At 36.4% G+C, this 18,543-nt stretch overlaps 3 protein-coding genes across 7 annotated transcripts in view; 1 reads left to right on the top strand and 2 right to left on the bottom strand.

Annotated features, from left to right (window-relative positions):
• Positions 1-15,340, top strand: part of LOC124210989 (Matrix metalloproteinase 1) — a 30,110-nt gene extending 14,770 nt beyond the window's left edge. The window contains exons 3-10 of one of the 4 annotated variants that reach the window (XM_046609553.2): positions 804-911; positions 3,503-3,651; positions 4,059-4,361; positions 4,609-4,765; positions 4,853-4,989; positions 5,478-5,798; positions 6,295-6,376; positions 11,208-15,340. In XM_046609553.2, coding sequence (XP_046465509.1) covers positions 804-911; positions 3,503-3,651; positions 4,059-4,361; positions 4,609-4,765; positions 4,853-4,989; positions 5,478-5,798; positions 6,295-6,376; positions 11,208-11,362 — 1,412 coding nt within the window. In that variant the 3' untranslated portion in view covers positions 11,363-15,340. Of the gene's footprint in view, positions 1-803; positions 912-3,502; positions 3,652-4,058; positions 4,362-4,608; positions 4,766-4,852; positions 4,990-5,477; positions 5,799-6,294; positions 6,503-10,818; positions 11,092-11,207 lie in introns of those variants that run through there. The other 3 variants (XM_046609551.2, XM_046609554.2, XM_046609552.2) reach the window with 3 other exon arrangements.
• Positions 2,591-11,225, bottom strand: Dph3 (Diphthamide biosynthesis 3). 2 transcript variants are annotated; one of them, XM_046609556.2, is made up of 2 exons: positions 11,086-11,225; positions 2,591-3,413 (listed from the first exon to the last, which is right to left on the bottom strand). In XM_046609556.2, exon 2 carries the CDS (start codon positions 3,391-3,393, stop codon positions 3,133-3,135), a length of 261 nt encoding a protein of 86 aa, XP_046465512.1. In that variant the 5' UTR covers positions 3,394-3,413; positions 11,086-11,225; the 3' UTR covers positions 2,591-3,132. The 2 variants fall into 2 exon arrangements, with proteins under 2 accessions (XP_046465512.1, XP_068989320.1); XM_069133219.1 differs by lacking the exon at positions 11,086-11,225 and adding an exon at positions 3,763-3,778.
• Positions 13,956-18,185, bottom strand: LOC124210990 (O-glucosyltransferase rumi homolog). The gene is made up of 6 exons (XM_046609555.2): positions 17,730-18,185; positions 17,428-17,608; positions 17,070-17,271; positions 16,667-16,945; positions 15,631-15,863; positions 13,956-15,366 (listed from the first exon to the last, which is right to left on the bottom strand). The coding sequence occupies exons 1-6, from the start codon at positions 17,857-17,859 to the stop codon at positions 15,171-15,173; spliced, it is 1,221 nt and encodes a 406-aa protein (XP_046465511.1). The 5' UTR covers positions 17,860-18,185; the 3' UTR covers positions 13,956-15,170.
• Positions 18,186-18,543: the final 358 nt, after the last annotated feature.

The following is an 18,543-nucleotide window of genomic DNA, read 5'->3' as shown; positions in this document are numbered from 1 at the left end:
AGGTTCATCATCTCCGTAGAATCATTCCCGCCGTGAATCATGTTCCCACACGCATTTTGCACCCTGTATTACACATTAATCGGAGAGACCTTCATTCGCTCTACCCGGTTCCCCATCTCAACTCATTATTCACTTTTTCGTCATTTCAGAACTCACCGCTCCTCCCTCTGCTAGAGAAGAGTGGATCTGCAAGCGTTGAAAATATTCCAAAGCCAATTTTTCATGTATTCTTAATTGTTGGACCCATGATATATTGAAAACCAATGAAAAGATTTTGTTGATTCTCGACTTGACGGAGCGCTTCTTCTTCACCCCGAACAGGTTAAATTTTAAGAAAAATAGATCCAGTCATTTACCTGAGCCATTGCCAAAAATTGAATGGTTTTTAGTTTCAGCATTAACTCGAGAACGAATCAACCAATTTAACACCAGAATTACCGAGGCAAAATGTAACATGATGTACGAGTCTTAAAATGAAATTGTAATACCGGTCATTTTGACTGGTCTGGTAGTTCGAGTGTTAGATAAAATTTGGTGCATTGGGTTGGCTTGATTCGACTTAGAAGTGATCAGATTTCGAACAATGTCGGTCGAGCGATTCCTGAGTGATTTGCGAGAATAAGAATCTTCCTACCCAAGATCTTGTATATTTTTTTTTATAGAGTTCACGTAAGATCTCGTCGTTATTTACATTATACATTCATTAATAGTGTACGAGAATAATTGGGTGTAATTCTATACCATAAAAAAGTACCTGCCATGTTTCCGAGATGAAATAACACTCGTGCATTTATTTCCCGCAGGTAACTTGGACGGTGAAACAGCTCATCTAATGTCCTTGCCGCGTTGTGGCGTAAAGGATAAAGTTGGTCCAAGCACAGACGGCAGGTCAAAGAGATACGCTCTTCAAGGTACGTTAAGCAGAATTATACTGAAAACCGGTTAATTATCCTATACGTCAATTCAATTCTTTCTTGAATTATTTTAAGGACATTATACATAACTCAGTCTTAAGCCGCACGTATAATCGTAGCAAGGATAGTTGTAAAGAAGTAAACAAGCTGTCCTGTGTTTATTCCTTCCAAATTCAAGGTCTCCGTGATTGAACGTGGAATGCGCTTCTGACTAAAACTCAAACTAGCTAACTAGTGGGCTCACAGTAACGGTAAATGACCTGTCGTTAGAAATTTTACCGGCCGTAGGTTTAGTCACTCGACAATGTTACCTAACCCAAAGTAATAGTAACAGATATTGAATTCTGAGTGGCAAACGACGATTATTGAGTTACCCGCGTCATAGGGTGAGCGAGTAAAACCGAGGCAAAAAGAAAAAATCGATTTGTATGCTAGACTCACGCTATTCTAAACCGGCTGAGCCACCGCCTGACTGACAACTCTGTAACAACTTCGTCGTTCACTTCCTGTCTCTGCTTAGCACGCGCCTCGCGGCAATTATTATTTATTCGCTCGCTAAGCCTGAGCCGTGTTAAATATCGAGTCAACAATTTGCACCTGACTTTGAAAGGGGCCTAGTAATAATGACAATAATAACAACGCCAAACTAAACAAAAATAATAATCACTCGAGCGTGTCTCCTCCTCCACATCGAAAACTGGACATCGCTTGTTTAAAGTCTGAATAACGAAGTTCATATTGAAATGCAAATGTCTACAGTGTTGGGCGAACATTTCTATCGTTTCACCAGCCCTTTTCTCTGCATCAGTTTTTTTCTCGGAACCTCGAATTCAGAAGCTGCCGTTTTGAAGCAGTAAATATCGGATATTATTATAAAAGCGGTTTTTCTCATATTTTACTAGAAATTGACTCAATGTCATGAAACAATAGTCTCATAGCTTGGACGATGTTTTTTCGGTATTGATGTTCGAAGAATTTGCCAAATACGTTCGATCAGCTGATTGCTCACAGCGACGCCATATTGCATTTTTTGGGTAAATTTGTTTGCGACGTGTGCAATACGGCGGGATCAGATTCCAAGTGTCCATTTAATGACAAAAAATCCTGAGAAACCGATAGAACGAAATCTAGGAGCCTCGAGAACTGTGGTAAACCTGCCGAAAGTTATGTTTGGCATCGATAACCGTGACGACTGAAAATTGCAACAAGCTGAAAGTGGCCGGTATTCCTGGGATCCCTCCACAGTTTTTCTGCCCGGCCACGTAGCTCGGTTACATAAGTACGCAATAGTTAAATCAGCGGTAATAATTATCAATAGTGCCTGGAAAGTTACGTAAATTAATAAACTTTTTATGCAGGGTAACTGTAACGCAATCTGCGGTATGAAATCTTGGTGAAAATATTGTTGGATAAGAGGTGTAATAAACGGAGAAATGAAACAGTGTATTCTGTTCTAAGCGACAGCCAAAAAATTGCAACGATTTCACACCGACTGCGAAACTGTGCGATTGTTTCTACTGAATGTGACTCGGGCCGTGGAGTCAAGCTGTGAAACAGCGGCCTTGACTCTGTCGGACGGTGCAGGACGTTGACCACTGTGTTTTAAATTGAATTCTACGCGTACGCGATTTTATCTCTTCGAATTTATCGCGTGATGAGCGTTCTTCTTTTTCTCCTTCTTCGTTTTCACTTTTTCTCTCTTGTTTTCACACCGAGCGTTGATCGGTTGGAATTTTTCCGAGGTGTGAAATAACTTGAACATCGTGTTTTTGTGAGAAACAAACCTGTTATTTTATTTCACTTTCTTCTTCCATTCGTCAATCTGACATTTATTTCTTCTGTTTATGCTATTTTTACACTTATTTTACTTTTTAAAAATAATATATATATGTACATACTGCTGAATAATTCAATGATATAGAAATGTATGCATTCAAAATTTACTATGTGTACATTGTAAGAGCATATAAGAACACGACCAGCGCATCGAATTGCTAAGACAACGGTAATCAGTCATACACTTATCTAGCTCATTTCTTTTCTAAGTAATCACTCGGTCGGATAATAGTCGTATGAATACTCGGAAAAAAGATCAATGGTAAAATAAATTATCTGATCTACGACAAGGTTTGGAATTTTTCTGACTCGTCGGATATCGTTATAATACAACGGAAATACTCGAAAGCATTAATTGACGTTAAAAGCGATCGCGAAGCTCTTAGGCCTTCTGCAGTCGCACTTCAGTCTTTTCCGAGTCTTTTTCGGAAATCTCTTCCTGGGCAGTAACGAACTTCTCTTTATCGTAAATGACTTTGATGACGAGCGAGCAGGACGGACACGTGGCATCTTCCTCGCCATTGACAAGGTCCGCTTTGGATATTTGAAATTGGTCTCCACACGGGCAAGGATAGTAGTACATTTCCTCGTCCTCGTCGTACTCAAAGTCCTCGATCTCAACTTCGTCGTGGTAAACCGGCATTATGAGAAATTTCTCAGACCCTGAAACAGACCGAAAAGTTCAGTTCAAATATTTGCAGTTGAAACTAATGTCTTACGCATGTATTAATGAGGATTACTGCGATCTTCAGGGTCCAGATGGAAGGTTAAGCGACTGTCATACAAGATCAGCAAGTACCCTAGACTCCTTGACAGAACGGCCGTGGACAAAGAAATCGCTAAGGCATTTTCTGTGTGGTCCGAATACACAGACTTGACATTCGTGCCGAAAAGCGGACAGGTAAGAGATTCTAAAATCGTTAATTTTTCGACCTCCTGAAGCCATTTCAACTCTTCCGAATTGACAAAGTTATTTGAATTGGAATGAAATATTTTGGCATCATAAAGTTACCTGAAGTTACTTAAAGTCATTTGAATACTCAATTCAAAACTTTTAAACCATTGGAGAAAACTATTCAGGTCATTTCAATTCACCAAGTTACGTAAAGTCACTCTTAGTCACTTTAACTCAAATTAAGTTTTTCAACTTCACGAAGTTTTTCCAAGTCAGGTGAACGCCGATACTCGACTAATTGAACTGTGTGCGTTGGAACTTTGTTCGGACGAGTCCAAAAAACGATTCTTCAAAGAAACTGAGGCCGGACAACCGCGAATGGTGCAATTAACTGTGTGACAATATTCCGGCAGGTGCACATCGAGATCAGGTTTGAGCGTGGAGAGCACGGTGACGGAGATCCTTTCGATGGTCCTGGAGGCACCCTGGCCCACGCCTACTTCCCGGTTTACGGAGGAGACGCTCACTTCGACGACTCCGAACACTGGAGCATTGACAGCTACCGCGGGACAAACCTCTTCCAAGTTGCGGCCCACGAATTCGGCCATTCCTTAGGCCTCAGCCACAGTGACATCAAGTCAGCCCTCATGGCACCCTTCTACAGAGGATACGACCCTCACTTCATGCTCGACAGCGATGACATCCAAGGCATACAGGTGAATCAAAAGAATTCTACAAGTTTTTCAACATCATGAAGTCACTGGACGTCTTTGAATTCAGTTGAACTCTTTTGACTTCGTAAAGTCGCTTGAAATCGGCTCAAGTCTTTTAAAATTTGTATACGGTAATTTGTTGTAGCGGTTGATTGGAATCGAGTTGGATTCCCGATTGTCTCTTTGACTCACAGCAGCGGATATTTATCAGCATTGATTTGACACAGTTTTCTTCTGTAACCTACTTTAGGCTCTCTACGGAACGAAAACTGAGGACTCGGGAAGCGGGACAAAGCATCACCACACGACGATTGCTCCACCGGGAGAAGAAGACCCTCAACTATGCACGGATCCCCAGATCGATACGATGTTCAATTCCGCAGAAGGCCACACTTACGCGTTCAAAGGTGAGAAGCATCCGTCGTTTTGCTAACAATAAGTTCCGATCAAACAAACGCTTGTGACGAGTTCTAATGACCGATTTTTGTAAACAGGTGAGCATTACTGGAAGCTGACGAGCGACGGAATCGCAGCTGGGTATCCAAAACTCATCAGCACAACCTGGCGGGGTCTTCCGGGCAACATTGACGCTGCCTTTACGTACAAAAATGGCAAGACATACTTCTTCAAGGTGAGACACGAGATCGATCACGACAAAAAAAAATGTACACTTCAGGGAATATCAAATTTGAAGAATAATTCTTATGCGTATAATGTTTCACACCTAATCATTGGCCTAATCAGCAAGAAAAATGTCTAAGTACGTTTTTTTAATACGCAAGTTCGAAAATGTTTTTCTTCGATAAAAAAAAAGTTGAGTTGTCCCGACTGTAGCACACCAAAAGATTAACAAATTCTCATTTAGGTTCGTACACATGCGGAAATTGATTTTGCGACAGCTAATTTTTCTCCCTAGCCAGTTAAGTTGGCAATGGAGAATTATCTGTCACAGAATAAATTTCCGCACGTGTACAAGTAATTCTGTTCATGAAATTTGTTCGATAACTTGATCATTACAAATGGTAATACAACAGAATACAAATGACTTTCGGAGTGGCTCAGACATTACGCAAAGCGTAAAAAATTTGATGAAAGTGAAACGATTCAATCTTCCATCAGGGCTCCAAGTATTGGAGGTACGTGGGGAGGCGAATGGACGGAGCTTACCCGAAAGAAATAAGCGAAGGCTTTACCGGAATTCCGGATAACATTGACGCGGCTACAGTTTGGACCGGAAATGGAAAGATTTACTTCTACAAGGGTACGAAATTCTGGAGATTCGACCCGGCCCAAAAACCTCCGGTGAAGAGCACGTATCCGAAATTGATTTCGAACTGGGAAGGTCTTCCGGACAATATAGATGCCGCTCTTGCATATCACGGCTATACATACTTTTTCAAAGGTGGCGCTTACTACCGATTCAACGATCGGACATTCTCGGTAAGCCTTAATTGCGGTTCTAAAAATACAAGAAATTCACCAGGCAGCGTTGACGCTGAATTTTCACCTCACGGCTAATCTGGCGATTAGTCTATATGATCTAAAAGCGTTCTTAACCTCTTTGGCGGAAAAATCTTTGTAATTTAGTGGAAGTTGATGCTGTATCGGGCACATCATTTGTTTCGGAATAAGGTTCGGCAATTTCTATGAAATTTGACGACTAAAGATTATTCGATTCGCTGATGACGAATTTGAGGTTAGATTAACAAAATTCGAAATAGCTAAGCAAAGATATGTCTGTTGCAAATAGCAAACGGGATCACAAAAGTTGGTACCTGGGATTGCATCAAAATCTTAATACGCCATTTGCAAAACCTAGAGGCACCAGTGTTCGTCGAAAAAAAAAAAAAAAAAAAACTACAATTTTGGAATTTCTGCATGCCGCCGAAACTGTTGAAGAATTCTTCGGATTTGTTCGACTTCTTTTGTTTTCCAGGTGGATCAGGCGGATCCGGCTTTCCCGCGGGCGAACGGATATTGGTGGTTCGGGTGCCGGTCGGCGAGCAAAGGGACGCTAGGTAATGTGCAGTGGTTAGGGGAAACCCCTTCCGTATTAACCAATGGCAACCTGGAGGAGGTCGGTGGCGACCTTCTCGGCGATGAGGACGTCCACGGAGACGTCGGTGACATCATTTTAGACGCAGGTACTTTGTCTGAGTCGAAAAAAATACCGAAATGATTTGTTAAGATTTTCATGACGGTAAAGAATCGAAAGGAAAAAAACCACTATCGCCAACCACCCAGAATTTCGTTTATTCGCCTTTCTGAGCAATTGACGTTTCATTCAAAAAGATCGGTGATATGAAAAACAATAATTTTTTACCCGCTTTGGTCACGAGATAGTGGCGCATTGAGTATTTATCAAATTAATTAGGTGGACTCCAAGCTTGAGCGTCGGGAAAAAGGCGATTCGAAAATCCCAAACGAGAGATTGTTCAATATATTTTTCTAGTCTATTGTAAAGATATTTAGTTTGGAAGATGAATAATTGCAAGAGACGGGCAGTTTTTGAAAAATTTGTTTTACTTTTAAAACAATGCACCTCTTTCTATAATTTTTCAACCGAAAGATTTGAAGATTTTTTTTTTTTTGTCTCATCGTATAGTAATTTCAGTATTCCATTCTTTTACCAATGTGGACATCGAAGTCAATTTGAAAATTTAAATGTTTTTGGTGTTTTTTTAAAACACCAAAGTAACCACAAAAAATGTCTTAATGGAATTACAGAGTGAAACCGAATATACTAGATTTTTACAACTTTAAAATATAAAATTGTTATCTCAGTTCTCGTTTAAAACTCCATGTATATCTTTTTTCTTCCATTTTTGGGTAAATCATCTGATGAGAAAAGTGAATATGAATTATCTAAATATTCAATGTGCGAATATCCAGTGAAAGAAGATGAAAGAAATTGTTGATTTTCAACTAACCAACCTCCTTGATTCTCATAAGTGTATTTTTCGTTCTACAGTCGATTAACGATGGTGTTTCATACACCTGGCAAATACTAGGGCTAGATGCAGCAGCGAAATGAACGCATGCACGTTAACATATCCCATAAAATAGTATAAAATGAGCAAAACAAAGTCATCATGCCAAAATCAAAGACAAAAGCAAAGTGGATACGTTTGTTTCGCTGCGCAAAATTTTACAACGTATAAAAAAAAAAGTGACAAAAAAAAAGAAAATAATCAATGGTGATGGTAAATTTGACGCTTTATAAAAAGATGTTATGAATATTGCTTCACAAGATTTTAACGCATTAGAAAACAAATAATAATCATCGTCTTAATCAGCATCGTTATCCCAGAGCGACGATAATAACCAACTAAAAACTCATACTAATGAATTAAACGATCAATTTTTGTATTATCTTATTTCCTTTTGTCTTCTGTATTTTTTTTTTTTTTCATCTATTTGTGTCAATTCAAAACCGAAATTATTGATACAATCATTTTCGTGTGGAGTTTCGTTAGTAACATATAAGGTTTTTTTTTTCTTTTTGTATTAAAATTTTTACTTCTACAAATTGAAGAGTAGAAGAATTTTTTTTTTTATCATGGTCACAGTATTCACTTACCATTAGGGTTATTCTGCAGTCGTTAAGTACTTTAAATTATCCCCCGGCCCCCTTCGTATTTAGTTAGAATAGATCTATACTGTTTCTCATCTAGCCCAAAAGTATTTTAGCCAGGCGCTGTGGACGCCACGCGATCATTAAACAAATTTTTTTAAAAACAACAGCAGAGAGAGATATTTAAAAAAATAATTATTAAACGTAACTCTGTTAAATGTGATCTGTTTTTTATATACTTTACAAAACAATGAGGCAATTATTACTATTATACATATAGTAATGTTATAATAATGTGTCACCAAGACGTCACCGTCGCCGTCGCCAAATCCAGAGTTGATCCAGAGTCAATTTTTTTAATACAATCGAAATGTTTTACATAATTTTTAAGTACCTTAAAAAAAATAAGTCGTATCTTTTTTTATTTCAAATTTCAAATTTGTGCAGTATATGCTTGCGATATCAAGCTTTATCATCGTACAAAATTCTAGTTTTTTCTCTATTGTCTTTTGTTATTGATTTTCAAATTTTTATTACTTAGTTTTTTTATTTATCTGTTTCAATATTTCGTTGCTAAAGGAATGAAAAAAATGGTGTAGGAAAAGTAGATTCCGCTTCCCACCAGTAATTTACCTGCATGATTATATCTCTTTCTGTATTTCACATAGACCTTCAATTTTCTATCTATCTCTATCACTCTTCAATATGATAGCGGTTTTGAACGTATTATTATTGCTATTATACTGCGAAGCATCGCACGAAAATGCATTTCACAATAATATGTAATTTGGTATGGAATTGACACTGCAGCCGTTTATTATATAATGTTATATACCTGCCGATGAAGATACTAATAATAATTTTTTTAAAATCAGCGGAAAATGTGGTGCATGGTAAGAGAGACTTGGCAAATTGCAATTGGCGGTTGCTGCGTTGTTTGGAACTCTGATCTAATCGAATGAGTATTTTGTGTCTGTAATCCTGCTAACCAGTAAATCCCGTAAAAACGCTCTCGTAATTCCTGATCCCCGTATTGATTAGCGCTCTCTAAAAATCCACCGGAATCTCTTTGTTAGCAACAATTAACGCACGTTCAATTATTATTTAGCCTTTACTACTTTGATATCATCTTGTTATCATTATATATTTTAAATTTAAGTTACTCCCTGCACGATGTAGTCTGTATCATTATCTTGTATTCTCTTTATCACTTTTGGCACGTAATGCAACTTCAGTATTCTATCTTTTATATACGTTTGACATTATATTCGTTACATCGATTATAATTTTCACCTTCATCTATCTATTATCTATCTGTCTACATGACTATCTCTATATTACTACAAATTGCAATCCACGGAGTTTGCTTCAAACGGGGGCGGTTTTTTTTTTTTTTTGCCGTCTACTCGCTGATCCATTGGCCAACGATTTACGATTTGCAGTTGCATCCGAAAAATTGGGTTTGCCAAAGGAAAACAACGATCGATCTCTTATTTTTCAACTCTCATTTCTTAAGATCAATTCAAGCAACGAAAACCATATTTTACATGTTCAATAATAGCTTCAGTCGCAAGAGTTGAAACACATTTTGAAGCGCACTATTTTTCTAACGTCATTGTTTAGTGGCTTAAAATATTAGCGCAAGATTAGGTTAGAAATACTGGATAGTGACGTTGAGAGAATTATGTGCAAAAAAAACAAAAAAACAGTCTCAAACACCTCTGACTTCAAATCTATCGGTACCTACATTTTGCAACATCATATAATAGTGTAACGATTTAAAAAGATTTTAATTCACAAACTGAATGAACGTTTAGGGTAAACTAAACATGTTGCGGCAAACCCAATTCCTCGTAATTGTTGACTTCTAAAGTGATGACAAAAGTCAAAAAAATTCCCCGTAAACAGATTAATGATGATAATGATAACAATAATGATAAAAAAAATACGTATCATGTAAAGCTTCTCTGCCAGAATACATGCCTTGGTGCAAATAATTAGCTTGGCCTTGTAATAGTGTGAATATTGACCAATTTCGAAAACTGAACTCCCATATAAAGAAAATTATTCAACCTTTATAGGAGCGTATTTTAAAACGATTTCACCGTAATACCAGTTTTTTCACATAACACTTCAGCAATCAGAAATCGAATACGGACGAAAATTTAAAGATTGTACAAATTTTTTTAATTGAAAAACATGAAGTAAGCTTGAACGAAAGAAAATATTGCTTTAGTAGAAACTTGAAAAAGGAGAAACAGAGAACTTAATTTCGATTTTTTTTTAGTTTAAACAAGTTTAAGTTTGTAAAAATTCAAAGATGCTGCATGAGTCCGAGAATCAAATATCTTACAATAGGTTCACTAGCTTATCGAGATCTTTTCTGTTACTATTCAAGACTAGGAAACTTGAAATCTCCATACGTCAAAATTCCTATACATAAGATTGTGAGAATTTAGTTAAATAGGAAAAACAACCGTTGAATTCTAATTTCACGTGTGCAGAACGACTACAAGAAATTTACAGCTTAGAATCGAACCCGATTTGCGTTTGAACTGAAATACTGACGAAATCAGTTACATACAAAATTAGGTACAATACCGATCGAAAAGCGCTCCAATGACTTTTTACCGACGGAGACGAACATGAAGGAGTTTGTTTCCAGGCAATGGTATGTGAGTTCAATTGACGGTAAAAGTCGCCACCGTGAATGTAACATTAAGAATGTAACAGCGAAACGACTCAAGGTTAGGGTTTTAAGGTTATGTTGAACCGTTCTGATGCTTGTTAACAAAGAGATGCAATGTATTCCCCTAATTTTCCGCGAGTTACTAACAAGGACGAGTGGTCAATGAATTAACGAGATGTTTCACCTGGTATTTCCAGAGGAGCCAAACTTTCGATTCGGGTTTTACGGATTCGAAAGAAAATGAAAAACCAAATCACGACGCGGCAACTAGTTACCGCAATGTGATTAATCAGCCAAATAAGTTCCAAACAACACTCGCCTGCCCCGTGTGTGTTGCCTAACGTCAAAGGGAAAGATCTAGAGGACCCCAGAAGTCACAAACGGAAGGATAAGACGTGAAAAACGGCAACACAAATTCAAACTCATTCGCAAACATAAACGGAACTAAAAAAAAAAACTCTTACCACGTGCCACAACCGCCACACGTGTCGCCTCTCTTCGCCGTAAAACTCCGGCGAGAATGCAGTGTTTCGCGTCAATTTTCCGCCAATCGAACAAACTCGAACAATGTTGGTAATATTCTCAGGAGGAACCGACGAGGAACTAGCGACGTCATCGAATCAGGACTCGGCGAGTTCGTCGGCTCCGGGGGGCGGCCATCTTGTAAACGGAAATCCAACATGGCGGGGAGCAACCGCGCTCGCAGTAGTTCTCATCGCAAAGTTTTTGACCGGTTCATAGCTTCCAGCGTGGTAGAATTCGTTCTTCGTATAACGTTGTGCGGAGTGAAGAAGAATCGAAATAACTTACGATCTCAACTTGGACTAGAGATGTGTGACAAAGTGAGATGTCTAGCCAACATCCCAATAACGACCGTTGACGGGACCAAGACAGTTTGAATTTCGAATTTCAAATTCAAAATGCGCGGTATATCGACGTCGATACCATTGTAACCCAGAAACGCAGGTTGCAGGAACCGCAAGGTAAATATAAAAAACCGAAAATCGATATTGGTGCAAAGATTCTTAGAAATTAATCGTAAACAAGTTCAGACGTTCCTCAAAAATATACCATGATTTCGGACAGTTCTCAGGAAGAATGAATTCTAACTGAAAAAATCTGGACATACCTGTAATAAAGAAAACTTTCGTAAGTTTTCAGAAAATATCAGCGTTTTCTCGTAAATCTGGTGAAGTTATTTTTTTTTCCTACAAAAATTGATATACTTCTACAAAATTCCTAGGAATTATCAGGATTTGTCCAAAAATTTATCAGAAAAACTGGGAAACTGTTGGAAATTCACATTTTGAGTAAATTTGAAGACATTTGCGAATGTTTTGAAAAATAATTTTTGGCAGGCTCGATCGAAATCGAAAATCAAACGTTAGATAAATCTTCTATCCTTGAATCGCACAACAATTTCATCTTATTTCAAAGAATCATCAAATTCCAGAAAACAAACAATTATACTCATTGTGATGAAGTAATTAGCTTCTGTTTCCAGTCGATTAGCACATTACAGTAACGAACTTTGCTCTGTTCAATACTGCCAAGAAGCTGTGTGAGTCGAAAAAAATTGGTTATAAACTATTCAAATTATATGTACTAGTAGACGAATCTCGCGGTGGTAAAAATAATAACAAAAACATTATACTACAATGAACTACTAACTTTGCGGTTCGAGCATGAAATTTCAGTTTCTGTATTATACAATTCAAACTACATAAGCTATGTACATATTGCTCAGTCAGTGATATTTTTATGTAACATATTACAATGTCATGTCATAGAACTATAATTATATAACAATTATCAAATGAATATAGGATACGAGATAGGATATCAATTATCATTACCTATATTATAGTGATAGATGATTATTCAATGAATGAGATTATACCGACGTATAGTATATTTAATATTATTAAACCCTGTTTTTACCACATTCATAATAATATAAAAGAACGTCAATCATTTTAATATCAGTGACATAGTAATAACAACACCAACTAAAACAATAATAATGATAATAAAAATAACAACAGTAACAGTACAAACATCTTCTCTCAATGATGGAATCGTATATAGATTTTTCCATAGGTAGTGTTATAAACTTTGTTTGATTCAATCTACCGAAATTCAGGGTTTCTACTGCGTTACACTGTTGTGACGATTTTTATTATTATTATTATCATCAGGATCATTATCGTTACTATTTTCATATCATATGGTATATAACCAGAGATTTCGAGCTGATTTATAATTGGAGAGAATAATGGAATGGTTTCAACTTCTTTACATAATATACTATAAAGTTCTGGAAAACAAATTATCTTGCCAAAGTTATGGTAAAAAAATAATCAAGGGTATTATTGATGATCAGATTTGGAAATAATGGTCAGCGTTGAAGGGGAAATGTACGTATAACGATGCATTTCGATTAGTTCCATACTTGAATGTTTTACTTTTTGTTTTGTTGATACAGACTTGAAAGGACGCAAATTACTATTATCAGACTTATTTGAATTACTGCGGTTAAATATTTTTAAGCCTTCTTCGCCGTCGTCGAAAAACCATCCCTTCTGTATTACGCACAATCCACTCAATTCAAGATACACACGCAAAGGTGCTAGAGCAACGTTGCGACATGACAATTACCTATATTGTACATATATCATGTGTTTGGATGCGCGACGTGGAATTATTTGTATCGTTACACACATGAATCGTTGGAAGATGAATAATTATGATTGTACCAACGTAGTTAGATTTTATCATGAACTATTTTTAATTGGGATAATTACTAAGGTATTTTGTTTCGAGGCAAAAGTTCGTCTTTTTGTATTTTTTTGTCGTTTTTACGTACAGCTGAAAATTTTGTTGCTTAAGGCGAAAAAAAGATTAGCGCTGAAGAATATCTTTCAAATCCAATATTAAAAGGTCGCTCTCGGATTTTGCAGTTCTTTTATTTCACGCATTATCGTTTAATCACGTGTAGGTGTCAGTTTCTTCATATTTTTACACCTCAACTGCATTCCATGATATAGATGTGATCATAGAGACATTTTATAGAGAATCCAATTCTTTATTATTGAGAGCTATTGAGTTTAAACCAAAAATTCACATTATAATTTTTTAGAGAGCTTAATTCTGTACAAAATATTCCCAGGATTGAGTTTATATCATTAAATGTGCAAAAGTCGTAGCATTTCAACAGGAAAATGACATCTCGTCCTGTAATTGAAATGCGGAAAAAGTCGAATTCTAAGAGCAACCAATTAAAATTTGATCTTGAGAGATATCCTGCCACAAGTATGTTTTTTTTTATGTACAAAAATTTGTTCAGGTTCCAGCAAAAAAAAAATGTTTCTTCCAAACGAAACACCTTATTATTTACGTGTTATGAATTGTTGAGAATGAACCTCGGGCTAATAAATCACGATAGAGTTCTCAACTTAAAGAATTTAAAGTCAGTGGAAAATATTCATCCAAGGATCAATCTCGATGTAATTATTATATTATATTATAGTGTATCTATACGCCTTTGTATCATGTGCCTTTAGAGTATATTTTTTCACTGATTAAGTCGAGTCTTGAGCTCGTTGCTCCGCGACTCTCCAAATAAAATATAAATAATGTAATATTATTATATACTAGAAAACTTACCAATGAGAAAAAAGATGCAATGATTATTACAAGCAACACACGGCAACATCGAACCACGTTGTGCAGCTCTGTCGCGTTTATATTATTATGAACCAAACATCCTTGTATAATTACATTAAAGAACCTAACGAGATTATTCTTAAAATTTACTGGGAACATTTATAATAAATATGGTTCATTTGAGAATTGAAATATTTCATCAAAATTTTTAGCAATCACTAGTATTTGTCACATATTTTACATGAAAACTAGGAGATTGTCGGAAATTCACATATTGAATAAATTCGTAGAAATTTATGAAAGTTTCCAGAGATAGTTTTCTTCGGAGAGGCCTTTCAGCAAAATTTGACGAGTCGCTGCTCGTTTTTTTTCACTTGCTTGTTGATCATTTGTAATGTATTACGTTATAATATTCTTCTATTTGACTCTAGAATATTATTTACCATTCCTCTTATATATCGAATTATATAATTTTTAATTAATTGTACTTATACATGATTGTAAACGCTATTAGGTACTTCATTGTTCAAGATTTTACTCATCATGTAATTATATGTACTGGTAACGGCAACGCTGTTATTACAGGTGCCTCGACGAGTCTTATCTTGAACTACATTATATATTATATAGCATATACATATATATATGTGTGTATATATATACATATATATATATATATTAAACCAGTATTTATTATTAATAAATTCTTTAATTGTTTCCGTGCAAGAAATATAAACGGTTTTCTCTTGTTATTTCCTTCCTCAAATCAATTATTCATATTATCACTTCATCACGATTATAGTTATAAACGAATGAGAATAAACAAAAAACGCAAGTATAAAAATAGGTAGTTTATTGTGTATACAATTCATAGTATATAACACTACTTCTGCTCAATTTCTATCAGTCTTTTATCCAAAACAGGCTTGTAAGTCAAGAGCTTAACATATCTCTTGAGCAAAGATTTCCAAAAACATGTGACATCTTCCATTCTCAGATGATTCCACACGAAATTTCTACCTTGATCTGCGATTTTGTGGGCTATATCATCATTTTCCTTAGCAAAAAGTATCAGTTCCCTAAAAACAGAATTGTTGTACACATTTGGTTTACTACTTATACTAAACAGGAATATTTCTTTCCTCGATATAAAATGATAAAAGGCGAATCTCTTTAAAATTTATCATAAAAACGAATAGTAATAAATCTCTCCTTGGAGGATACAAGTGAACGAAGTGTAAGTTTTGCAGGGAATATTTATAATAGTTGATTTTCAAATTCCAGAATAAATAAATGTGTGCCAAATACGAATCAGACAATACTATACTTATTTTTTCACTTACTGCAGAGTTTCTTGGCTTGCATCTGTCGGAACAGGAATGTAATGGTGCCATGGTTTCATGGCTGTATAGTAAAACTCTGTCCATTCCTCTCCAACATGAAATACTAGAGATCGGCATAAAAACAGATGCTTGTGCCTAAATGATGCAGCAACACCTCTGAAGTTAAAGAGATATTTAAAATCACAGTGAGACTCGAGAGGTGTTTCTTGAGCAGGGGGCATATGCAGGGTGTCCTGAAATAGTCCATAAGATGATCAAGTTTTATACCGTTATTAACGATGAATGGACTGTACTGTCTGAATTAGAAGTCAGAAAAAGAGATAAACCGTTTAAATAGTCTCTAGCAATGTTATTTGCGCGAATAATTGTTAATGCAGATGAAACAACATTCCTACCATATGATGAAAATGGATCGGTGCAAATTCGAACCCCACATGAAGATTTCAACAATTGGGGAAAACTTTTACGATTATAATGTTCAAAATGATTGACCTCTGGCATTTTTCATCTGATTCTGTTTTCGGATCATTTTTATCACTGGCCAGTTCAGCGCAACTTGTTTGGAAAACATTCAAGAAATCTTACATAATATTATAGTTATTCGTGCAAATCTAATTGATAATGAATATTTGTTGCATCATACTTAAACAAATCTATTCCTTACCATTCTGGAGATAATTATTTTCAACCTTGTTTTCAACCAATATGTGTAAATCTTTAAGGTAAGCAAAGTAAAAACAAAAATATTAATATTGCATTGAAAAAACAAAAATTTAATAATTTTGAACGTTCTTACTGTCAAACCTTTTCTCAAAGTGTCAATATCTCATTTATATTAGGAATGTTATTTCATTCATCTTCATCATTATTGGCACAGATAATGTCACTGGAGATTTTTTAAACGGTTTTACTCTTTACTAATATTTGTTTCTGACAGTATGGTCCAATTATCCTAAAGAAACCTGAAACTGCCTATCGTCAAGGAGAAACTGACGCTAACTCAAGCTTAAATTGCACCAAAAACAGATCTCGTTACCGCTTCAGATTTCCAAGCCTGGTTTTTGGTATAGCGAGCATCGACAAAGTCTGGCTGCCTCCGGCTGAGTAAAACCAAATTATCTCTCTCAGAGCTGGTTCGAGAGCCACGGAAAAAGGCCTTGTCCTGCTTGTCATGCCATGGCTTTTTTTCACTTGCTCTGTCCAATGATATTCTGTGCAGATCCCAACGTCCCAAACCGCGTGGATAGAGCGAAATCGCTGGACCTCCTTCCCAGAAACTCCAAGCTGGATAAGTTATATCGAAGTAATCAGGAGTCTGGAAAATGAGATTCTGTATTGATTTCTTTGGCCTTGTTCAGTGTCATTCAAGAAGCGCTGGAAATGATTTTTAAAATGTAGAGCGTCACTGGAGCTTGACATTATTATACTTGCATTTTCACCTTGCTAAATGAGAAAACAGGCAACGGTTCGCCAAAATGTTTGCTAGATTGGGGGTAATCTCTGGTATTGATGACTAATTCCATGTCAGGTAAATCCCAGATTATGGATAAAATAAAATGCTCAATCCCTGCACACCTTGAAGGAAACATGCAATCTTTTTCTCTGTAGAGCCTGCCATTGATTATTTGGTAAAGCGTCCCTCTGAAACAAGAACATTAATAATAATAATGATAATAATTCAAATTACTGTCCTGGAACATATCGATTCTTTTTCAACACTGGACAACACGATGAGCCATTGAATTGTGCTTTGGATTATAGTAATATAACTATTACAAGTATTGAAATTTTACTTGCCTGGATTTGGCTAACGTTATAGATTCTTCTGAGATTCCAGTTTTCTTGAAAACTTTTAAATCATGTATGATAACGTTTTTATAACAAGCACAGCCTCGATGACTAAATTCATCGCCGGAGGCAGTTTGATTCTCTGCATTGCGGATCGCATTCAAATACTTCTCGTACCTTCTGTTTGACTCTAAAATTGTTATAGTTGAAAATAATTATTTTATTTTGAGTGGTATGACCAATACGAATTTTTTTTTCACTTGATGCTTCTAATTATTGAATTGATCATATTTCACGCTTGTGACTGTTACCTTTTGAATATTTATCGAGAGATTCGTTTCTTGCCTCACAATCATCTTTGCTGTTTGCCGCGCAGAATTCTTCCGCCTGTCCAATTTTAGTTAACAATACCGAGAAAACAAGACAATACATGAAATGCATACTGAAATTTAAGGAATGCCGGGAATCGACGTTAAGTATCAGAAATTATCCTTAAGAATTACATAGTCACGGTATTGCCGTTCGGAGCGTTGCGATGCAATAAAGATTCGAGAATTATGGGTAATTGGTCTGTTCAAGCGTCGATTTTTGACGGAAGAACTTAATGACGATTACCCCATGGGCTCCGTGGCCAAATTTCACTGACCTGTAAATAGTATATAAATCAGTGGCAAATGTTGTGACCAGTTCTCTGCGAACAAGTGGGCCTGGGTGGATCTGGGCCACAAGAAACCGCGTTATCGATCGAGCATCTTCTTTATCAGCGGGAGTGCTTAGGCAAGTGAGTGGCACCTGTGCTTCTAGCGCATGCGTAAATGCATCGGTAAACAAGGACGAATAAAAGCTCACGCCCTCAACTATCTCTCCGTTCAATACGCGCGACCTTTCCACTTATGCTACCCCTACATCTTGCCTAATCTGTTTATAATATCGCTATATATAAGGCACACAAATCTCCTTTAGTATAACCACAGACAGAAACCTTAGAGCCCACGTTTGCATTTTTCGGATTCCTTAGCATTCACAATTTCGTAACGCCCTCTGACACGAAATAGGTTTATGGAACTAAAAATATACTAGAATCGAATGGTGGCTGGTATGGAACTTTTGAACTTTTATTTTGAA

Source organism: Neodiprion pinetum, chromosome 2 (genome assembly GCF_021155775.2).
Source record: "Neodiprion pinetum isolate iyNeoPine1 chromosome 2, iyNeoPine1.2, whole genome shotgun sequence".
Taxonomy (NCBI): Eukaryota; Metazoa; Arthropoda; class Insecta; order Hymenoptera; family Diprionidae; genus Neodiprion; species Neodiprion pinetum.
Note: the sequence above shows the minus strand (reverse complement) of the source record. Positions and strands in the feature narration are given on the sequence as shown.

What these genes read in the sequence shown, in the direction of transcription:
- LOC124210990 (XM_046609555.2), bottom strand. Translation starts at nt 17,859, where the DNA reads ATGCATTTCATGTATTGTCTTGTTTTCTCGGTATTGTTAACTAAAATT. An exon ending in ATAACGTTAGCCAAATCCAG is followed by an intron (nt 17,272 to 17,427) that starts GCAAGTAAAATT and finishes TTCTTGTTTCAG; the next exon opens with AGGGACGCTTTACCAAATAA. An exon ending in CTGTTTTCTCATTTAGCAAG is followed by an intron (nt 16,946 to 17,069) that starts GTGAAAATGCAA and finishes CTCATTTTCCAG; the next exon opens with ACTCCTGATTACTTCGATAT.
- Dph3 (XM_046609556.2), bottom strand. Translation starts at nt 3,393, where the DNA reads ATGCCGGTTTACCACGACGAAGTTGAGATCGAGGACTTTGAGTACGAC.